Raw genomic sequence first — 9,584 nt, forward strand, 5'->3', positions numbered from 1 at the left:
GGTAGATCTCTGTTGTGTGTATTGCTGGACCCTACCATCTTTGGTGCAGAGACCATTCGTTTGTTATACACTTGTGCAGCCCCTAAGAGCTTCCATGGCAAGTGACTGACACGTTTGGGTTTGTTGTCTTTATAAATGTAGGAGCACACAAACCAGCCCCTGAAATAGCTGGGATTACCCCCTGCCGGTAAGCAGTAGCTCCCAATCTGCTTTCCCCTCCCAGGACCTCCACTGTTTAGAACTTCAACCAGTTTTGGGACCCCTCTGGGGAGCTGTGGCCCCCAGACCCGTGCTTGACAGCGCTGCAATGACTAACCATTGCTTTGACCTACCGGACCGAGAAATTTTCAAAAGGTGCAACTAGGACTTTAACAGCCCTATCCCCTGGGGACCTTTAAAGAGCTTTACAAATATCTGCCTGCTACTCCCTGGCGAGGGAAGTTAGGGTAATCCTCATTGTACATGGAGAGATTGAGGCGCAGAGAACTTAAATTACATGTTCAAGGACACGCAGTGGCAATGTAGGCAATAAAAGCCTGGAGTCCTGACTTCTTCTGCCCTGCTGTATCAGTCTCATACTGCCCCCCCACCCCCCCTCCAGTAAGGGTAGGGGAGAAGATAAGGGGGTAGAGTGATCAGACACCCCACATTCAGCAATATTAATCAGGCTACGCCAGCTGGATGCTTTGTCCCCATGTTTTTGAAGTGGTGTCTGAACACGACTGCCACCTGTTTGCTGGTGGGAACTCAGCTAAGCATCCGTAGCTGGGGTATGTCACCATTGCTGCCAGTTTCTGAGGATCTGGCCCCAGAGGTTTATACAAACTTCCTACCCCGTTTTTCTGCATACGTGTAAGCTAAGTTTTTGTTCCTCTTCCAGCACAACCGCTCCAGAACAAAGGGCTGGATTCGCTAGTCTGCTATGGCCACCTTGAGGCGGCTGTATTCTGGTCGGGGGGTGACCAGTGGAGAATTCCCCTGCTGTAGGGGAACTCTCAGCTGTCATAAAGCTGGTGGAGGTAACCTCCTCCACCAGCTGTCTTCCTCTCCTACCTCTGGTTTACGGTCAGATCAGGGGAGGGAGACAGAGTGGAGAGTCACTGGTGTACGGTCACATGTGGACGTTACAGCAGCTAAGGAGCTACTCTGACCGCATGGTCAGGCTGGGTGGGGCACAGAGAATCTCCTCGGAGGTAGGATACTCAAGTTGAATGGTTTGGTTTTGTTTTCCAGATTTTAGACTCTGAGCTCTTTGAATTGATGCACCAAAATGGAGACTACACCCACTTTTACTTCTGCTATCGTTGGTTCCTGCTTGATTTTAAAAGAGGTAATAACACTGACTTTAGTGTCGGGCTAGGAATGGTAAACAGAGGCCGCCATGGTCATGCCAAGGACCCTACATACAATTCTCAATTTGCCTTCTAACAAATCAGCCCCGCAATAGCTCTGAAGACAGTATAAGGCGCCTAGCACACAACCCAGTCTTGGTCGGGGCCTGTAGGTGCTACCATATTACACGTAATCCTCTGTCCCAAACACCAAGATGTCCTCTCCCACCATTAAATGGATGCGATCATAACCAATCGCTACAAACCAAGAGACACGCACTTGCTGTAGAAGGAGTCAATAGTTCATTTAAACACACACGCACTAGCTTTCCCCAGGTCAGAGGCTTAAAGAAACGTTAACCGTCAGCTCTGAAAAGTACAGATGTTCACATACTTCAAGTGCGGGTCTTGCAGATGAGAGAGATGGAAGAGGAGAAAAAATAAGAGCCTGTCTGGGGGTTCTCTCTCTCGCTGGAGCAGCTGTCAGATGGGGGGTTGGGAAGAGGATTCTGAAGGGACCCCCAAATCTGCTTCCCACTCCTCCAAAGAGACCCACAGCCAAACGCACACTGTAGACCAGTGATACTCAGACTGAGGCTCGTGAGGTGCAAGTGGCTCTTTACGGCACATGATAGAAAACACTGTGTGATTTCATTAAATTATTAACCAATCTTAGCTGATAAAAATAATAATACTGGGCCTGTCATTTTGCTGTGAGCATAATATATATAAAAACTAAGTCTTTCCCCCTCACCCTGTTTAAGTGTGAATCTATAGCACTACAGTAAATGAAACAATGAATTTGCATGACTTTTGGGTAACGTTGATCGCTAATTTGGCTCCTGAACCACTGAGGTCTGAGAATTACTGCTGCAGACCCTACACTGTCACTGGCGGTGAAGATGGGCCCAGGTGTTTTGGGAGTTTTCAACGGTTAGAGCCAAACTCTACTCAAACCAGTGGAAATCCAGAGTAACCCCACTGCTGTCTCTGGATTTGCTCCACTTTCCACCAGCACCCGCTAGCCCTTACGGGTCTGTTTCTGTGTCCGATTCGTGCCTCGCTGCCTGTACCCACAACATTGACAAGCAGCAGCTACGCTCAGCCCGGCAAAATACAGAAACTGCCCTGAGACCCTTATGGCTTGTTCTTTGCTGTAACAATTACCGTGCACCCTTTTTAAAGCCACCACCTCAGCAGTGCAGACAGTGCTTTCAAACCCTCAAGGAAGCGAGGTTGTTAATAACTAGTGAAGATTCAGGATTAGAAGCCCCAGGCAAAATTGGGGCCCTACATGTTGTCCATAAACCAAGTAAGAGCTGATCCCTGGCGCAACGAATTTAGGGCAAGATTTTTAAAAGGTATTTAAGCCCCTAGTGGGATTTTCCAAAGCTCCTAGATGCCTCAAGCCCATTGAAATGAATGGGATTTGGGCACCTAGATACTTTTGAAAATCCAACTAGGCCTCAAAATACCCTTACACATCTGGCCCCTAGCATCTAAATAGGGGAGACAGAGGAAGGGGAAACTGGAGACTGATTCCAGCTCTGCCCCTGGCCTGCATGGAGACAAGTTGCTCCACCTCTCTGCCTCACAGGTCCAGTCCAACAGCGCACACTGACTCACTCCTTTGTGTCTTGCTCGCTTGGAAAGTTCTCCAGGCCATTGGGATTATACAGCTAGTGGCAAACTCATGTCTGTTATTACCTGCCTGCACTGTGATCTGTATTTACTTTGTCTTGTGAAATTGTCTTCATAATCTGTGGAAAAAATCTCATTTACTCCCATAACTCCCTTCTCTGCTGGTTATCTTTTGCTTTTCACTCAGTACACACAATGAAACTAGTCAGTCTCCAGGGAACAGCCCAGTGCTGTTTAAATCCCCGGTGTTGTAAAGGAATGTTTCATTCCCACCTCCCAAAAGGGAGATCTTTCGTTTTATTTTTCAATCCAGAAATTTTTTGTATTCATAGGAAGTTTTGTATAAACAAAAACTCCAAACTGAAGTAAACTTATTCTTTGACAGCTCACTGAGCCTGTATAACCATTAAGGAGCAGGTTTTGCCACCATGACTCACGTGCGTGTCAGAATCTGACGTCTAGTACTGTTTGACCTCTGCCAACAGCCCTAGAAAACATGTCCTTTGAGAAACAGAACTGGTCAGCTTGAATAATCAGATGCTCTTGTAATGTTTATTCCCATTCAGAATTGTTGTACGAGGATGTATTTACAGTGTGGGAAGTTATTTGGGCAGCAAAGCACATCTCTTCAGAACATTTTGTCCTTTTCATTGCCTTAGCACTAGTGGAGGTCTATCGAGAGATTATCCGTGATAACAACATGGACTTCACTGATATCATAAAGTTTTTTAATGGTAAGAGATGGGGGTTTGGGGGGAAAAAAACCATTGATAAAAAGCAGCTGAATTGTGTCATTCGCCTCGCCTTACCTCCTCCCCATTACTGTCTGGTGGGTTTTTTAGATCAGAGTGTGGGCAATAGGCCAAGATTTTCTAGCAATTCTGGGTACCATGATGTTTGGGTCTGAACATGTTAATGGGCCTGTTTTCCAGAAGGGGGAGGCATTCTGCACTTTTCAGAAGCTAGGACTCTTTTAAGAAGGTGGCTCAAAGTGGGCACCCAAAAAACAGAGGAAACCAAACTCACTCCTCACTCACGGCCACAGTGTTTATATGCAGGTAACCTCGCTGGTGGCCGTAGACCAGGGGTTCTCAACTGTTTTCTTTCTGAGGCCCCTCCAACATGCTATAAAAACTCCACGGCCCCACTGTGCCCCCAACAACTGCTTTTCTACATATGAAAGTCAGGGTTAGCATTACAGGGTAGCAAGCAGGGCAATTACCCGGGGCCCATTGCCACAGGGGGCCCTGCAAAGCTAAGTTGGTCGGGTTGCGGCCTCAGGATTCAAGGCCCGGCGCTTCAGCTTTCTGCCATGGGCCCCAGCGAGTCTAACATGGGTCCTGCTTGGCAGGGCCCCGGACCCCTGGTTGCCGTAGATTGTGAGCTATGTGGGTGATGAAAGAAAATGGGTTTTCAGGGCTCAGGAGCAGCCTGTTCTCAAACAAGTTTCTACCTTTTTTATTGGAAAAAGTTCCCAGGTGGCTATAAAACTTCTGTCCAGTGGGCAGCGTGAGAACGTTTTAAAATAGAGGGACGTATGAGCCTTCCATCCCGGAGCCACTGAGGAATGGGTGTGAAGGTCAGCTGTATGGTTTAAGATTACCAGCGTGCTAGCCTATTCCTCCTCTGATCCCTGTGGCTGTAGGGATTTTCCCCAGCACTAAAACTGAAACAAAAGGGATTGTTAACACTGGGGGGCAGGATCTCTGGACCGTTAGCCCCAAAGGATTAATCCTGGATCTTTTATGACACAGTTAAATGTGCAAGTCAACAGTCATGCAATACTTTTGATTGCTGCACGTGTGTGTCTCCCTGGCTTGCAGGAGCCTGAACTCCTGAGGCAGGCAGTTACAAATCTATGTCTGTCTTTCTTGTAGAAATGGCAGAGCATCACAATGCCCAGGAAATCCTGAAGATAGCAAGGGACCTCGTCTACAAAGTGCAAACGCTGATTGAAAACAAGTGAACGCGGACAGAGAGGAAAACGGGCTTAGCGCTGACTAAGCATTTCTTGCACTGTAACTTTAGATGATGTTTTAATTGCATCTTCCATGTAATGTAGTAAATAGTCCAGAGATTTGTAATAGACTTTTAAAACAAACAAATTTTCCACCACAAGATGATGAGGTTTGTGTTTGATAGTCCTTGTTATGCTCACTTTGTAGTGCGAGGCAAACCTTTTGTTTTGTTTTTGGTTTTTTTGCATTCTACCCTCTCCTAGTCTCTAGGTATTGTCCAGCTACATGTCTGAGATACAGAAGGAATTTGGGGTTTTGGAGTCCTATTTTGACCTATCAGACCCTTAACACACTAGAGATATTTTGTGCTTGACCAAACCTCCCTGGGCATGCAGACTTAAGGCCAATTCAACGCCCATTGAAGTCTGAGCACTGGAGCAGGATCTTAGACAAGCAAGTGCTGTGGAGTTCACCTAGGAGAGGTGAAAGGATGTCCCAGCTCCCATGCGTGTTTTTGGCCGTATGATGACTGTCCATCCCGTTATCTAGAACCATTTATGATCAAGTAATCACGTTAGAAATCACACCGTGGAAGAGAATAAAAACACCCTGTCTTCGAGAAGCCAAGCCAGCTTAGTCAGAAAACTCCTGGTCAAATATCTTCATTAGGCCAAAACGTGGCTCCATAGTGACTCCTGGCAGTAATCCGCAGCATATCTACAGGGACCTTGCGAGCGTCAGGTATCCTTGGGCCAACCATCCTCACGAGAAGAGGAAAGCTAGGATTAAAATCTGAGGGGGCAACTTGTAAATTGCTGCCTCTAAGAGATACAAGATGCTAAATTGTCATGTCCAGATTGTTGCAATTTTAAGTCTTTTAAAAAAAACCTTAACGGTAGCGTTTGCTGACAGTTCAGTGACACTGGTCTGAGAAGACGTGAAGGCCAATTTTCAGTGCCCACAGCCCCTGAGCATGTGCTTCAAGTTAAACTTGTGATTAAACCCCTCCCTACTTCGCTGACCACTACACAGTTGCTTAGCGTGGTGCTGAATCTGGACCAGAAAGATTAGAGTCTCTTTAGGGTAGGAGCTGGCTTTTTGTTCTGTTTGGACAGTGCCTAGCACAACAGGGTTCTGGGCTGGGGACCCAAGGTGCCACCACAATATAAATAATTGTAATAAAAAGAGAATCCAGCTATCAGGGATACATTTCTGCTACCCTTCCCCACAGTAAGTCGTCAGTACCTTACTCTGCAAGTATTCCAAGGTGGCAGAATCTGGCCCCATATAGTTTACACTTCCAGGTTAGTCAGCTCTTGAAACCTGGCTTAGTGCGTAGGAAATTAAGCCCCTTCTCGTGGGGTTGGATCTCCCACTCCTGCACCTATGTGGAGTGGGGCAAGCACAGGGATCTGCAGAACCTCACGAACACACATGCCCTGCAATTTGCACACCTGCCTTCTCAGAAAGATTTAGAACCTATCAGATTAGAACTTCATGACCTCTGAAAAATAGAATCCAGGACATCACTAATTCCCATGTAGGTATCAGCATTTGCCGCACTAACAAAGGGTATTTTGTGGTGCTATTTTTATTTGAGTGCATTTGCTGTCTCTGGAATGTTTCCATGTAAATATGCAATAGCTCCCTGTCATTCGCACCTATTACGGAGGTTCTGCAGCATTCATTTCTGTATTGGACTGAAAGTTTAGAGTAGTGGCACAATACTTACACCTCCTCCGTGGGGATAAGGAGTTGTGACAATTTAAACCAGCCGAGGATCTGTCCTCAGGCTTTAGTTTGTCAGTGTGTTTAGATCTCCACAGGGTCACCACATAGACTATAGTACATACCGAGATCCAGGACATACTGTGAGAGTCTTCAAACTGATCCGTTAGATTGAAAGTTTAATGATATAGCAGAAAGAATTACCACTGTGCCAACAAGAGATAAGATCTGATCCTAATGAAGTTACCCGTTGATTTCACTAGAGCGGGCACGTGGACACTTTTTTAAAAAAATCCAGAAGCGCAAATCCCACTGACTGGCAATGGGCCTTGTGCTCCTAAATCACTTACGCACTTTTGAAAATTCCATCCTTTGCCAATGTGCCTCACTATTAAAGCTGGCCAAATCTCTTCCAAGGGAGCTATTAAAATTAAATTTAGTCCTGAACCTAAGCCCTGGATCCAAATGCCCTTAAAGCTCATGGCTCAGTTGATATCATCTTGAGTTACCTTTTGAGAGTAGAATTTTCAAAAGGACTGACCGCTGGGCCTGACTTTGCATCCATTGGAGTCATTGGTAAAACTCCCCATTGGGCTTAGTGAAAGCAGAGTTAGGCCAACCCTAAGCACTTCTGGAAAGCGCACCCATAACATCTTGGTCTATCTTAGATGATCTTTAAGGGATTTCGCCTAGAAAGGGAATAAATCAGTGTTGTATGTTCGAAAATACAAAAACAAAAAACCACTCTACACAAATTTCAGCAGTTAGAACTAACAGGACCAGAGTTTAAAAAAAACACTAAACATTAAAGCGGTGTTTTCACTGGATAGTATTAGAACAGTGACTGTTTACCCATTGTTTCACTTGCATCTTTTACACAGGATAAATTTGATGCATTTCTGAAACAGATTATAATCCACAAGTGGCCCACTGTGAAATTTGAGGGACATTACCCTCAGTTACAGTCTGTGCAAAGATACAGATTGAATTATGCCAAAGAATCAGTACAGGACACTCATTCCTCTGTTATTTTTTTTACAAATCAAGGAAAATAAATTTCAGGTGTATAAAGACACAACAAACTTTTGTATCCTTAATATTATGAGACTATATAGTATCTCCACCTTGTTCGACAATAAAATGGGTAGGGACCCTTATTCTCAGATTTTTTTTTTGAAACAATAGTAAAAGATGTTTACATATAGAGTTGAAGATGTATAAACCTGTAATACATCATGAAGTTAGGGGGAAGTCGCTTTTAAATTTGATCCACTTTCTGTAAACCTTTGAATGAGGATTTGTCATTCATGCCTTACTTGATCAAGCTGCCCCAAAAACAGTGTGTTCAAAACTTCCTTGTTCAGTCAAAAAAAAAAAAAAATTATTTTTTTTTTCCAGAATATTGTTGCAACAAGGTCCTGGCTAAACCAGTCTGTCTGTCCATCTGATCTGTGCCGTTTGTATAGTTTCCTGGTCCCTTAAGAAGGCTGTCTATCATTTCAGATACACCCAAATATCATGCAGTCAGTTACCACTATCAGCTTTCATGTGACCTGAACTAAGGAGAGAAATGAGAAGTTTTAAGGCAACATGTTCCTTTGTGATTTCACAAAATGGGGCAGAGGAAATCTAGGTGTACTTTGAAATGCCAATCAGTCTTCATGCATTCCAGGATGGGTTTGCTCCCTACCCTCCCTTCTAGCCGATACATAAAGATCTCCCGCTCCTTGCTTCTTTTCCATGGGATTGTGCAGTCTGACATTTAAACCATCCTGGCTTTCCCCAGGGCTTCATTCTCTCTGCAGAATGATGCATCAGCTGTTCAGCAAGAATCCATTCTACACAGGCGGAGGGGCGGTTGTGCAGAAGTATGTATTCTACATAGCAGCACATGGGCAAGAAAGCCCGCTACTGGTCCTCTGAAATTGAGGACGAGAGCTCCTTCCCAAAATGCAGTTTGAAGGGCGGTGCAGCCCTGGCACTGCAGAGATGATGTATTGAGGGGTGAAAGTGACAGGTATTTAAAGCGCTCCTGCTAGCCAGTAGAATTGCTTAGTCAGTTCGTGTAGCTGGGTTTTGTTGAATTTGTAGACCAGGGGATGAGGAAAAGACAGTGGTTAAAATAAAGAAACCAAACCAAAATGTTTTTAATTAAATGTTGTCAAAGTGGTCAACAGTTCCTTTCTAAGGCCAGTCCTGCTAATTTCCCTTGAGTAGCCTCGCTGATTTTAATGGGATTACTCAGGTGAGTAAAAGCAGCAGGATTTGGCCCTAAAATGTGTTAAGACTATGCAAGGTGTAGACGTATCGGTGGTTATTGGAGCAATGAGTTAAAAAGGCCAGAAAGTCTCTCTCTCTAAACAGTAGGCTGCCTTGGGAAGATACCAGTGGATCTATGAAAGAAAGAAAAATTGAGTGCAACCAACTTAATGACTGTTTCTTTGAATTCCTGGGATGCATGGTAGCATCGCTGTCAGATCTTTCCCAAGCTAGCAGGCTTCATCCAGGAGCAGTTCGTTAGATCTAGCTAGCCATTTGTTCTGTGCTGGTAGCCCAACACCTTAAAAGCTGCACCTTGCATTTTTCAGGACAAAGAAGGATCAAAAATTGCAGACGATTCAGGTGTATGCAAAAGGGCCAAAGTTAGATGGGCAGAGGGAGACTGTTAAAGGGGAAGGAGCCCTTTTTAAACCTATAACTCAATGCCAAAATAAAAGGTATTTGGAGGGGGAGAACAGTTACCATCCAATAATTTGGGAACGCTCAAGATTAAATTAAACAACAAAAACATTCTGTTGCTGGTGGGCGAAGCCACCGAAAACCACTATTATTTATCGCTTGGTGTCAAATTGTGTTGTAGACCAATGCATGGTTGCCGGAGGGGCTTAACAAATGCTTTGCAGTTTGTGTATCCGTTTGTTCATCT

The 9,584-nt window shown here is 44.8% G+C and overlaps 1 protein-coding gene across 6 annotated transcripts in view; it reads left to right on the forward strand.

Moving 5' to 3' along the window:
* The window catches only part of SGSM2 (small G protein signaling modulator 2), a 144,088-nt gene extending 134,877 nt beyond the window's left edge, over positions 1 to 9,211 (forward strand). For 5 of the 6 annotated variants that reach the window (XM_074974846.1, XM_074974848.1, XM_074974851.1 and 2 more), the window contains 3 exons: positions 1,234 to 1,330; positions 3,539 to 3,706; positions 4,850 to 9,211. In XM_074974846.1, coding sequence (XP_074830947.1) covers positions 1,234 to 1,330; positions 3,539 to 3,706; positions 4,850 to 4,938 — 354 coding nt within the window. In that variant the 3' untranslated portion in view covers positions 4,939 to 9,211. The remainder of the gene's footprint in view (positions 1 to 1,233; positions 1,331 to 3,538; positions 3,707 to 4,849) is intronic. The other variant, XM_074974849.1, reaches the window with a different exon arrangement.
* The last annotated feature ends 373 nt before the right edge of the window (positions 9,212 to 9,584 follow it).

Source organism: Natator depressus, chromosome 17, assembly GCF_965152275.1.
Source record: "Natator depressus isolate rNatDep1 chromosome 17, rNatDep2.hap1, whole genome shotgun sequence".
Lineage (NCBI taxonomy): Eukaryota > Metazoa > Chordata > Testudines > Cheloniidae > Natator > Natator depressus.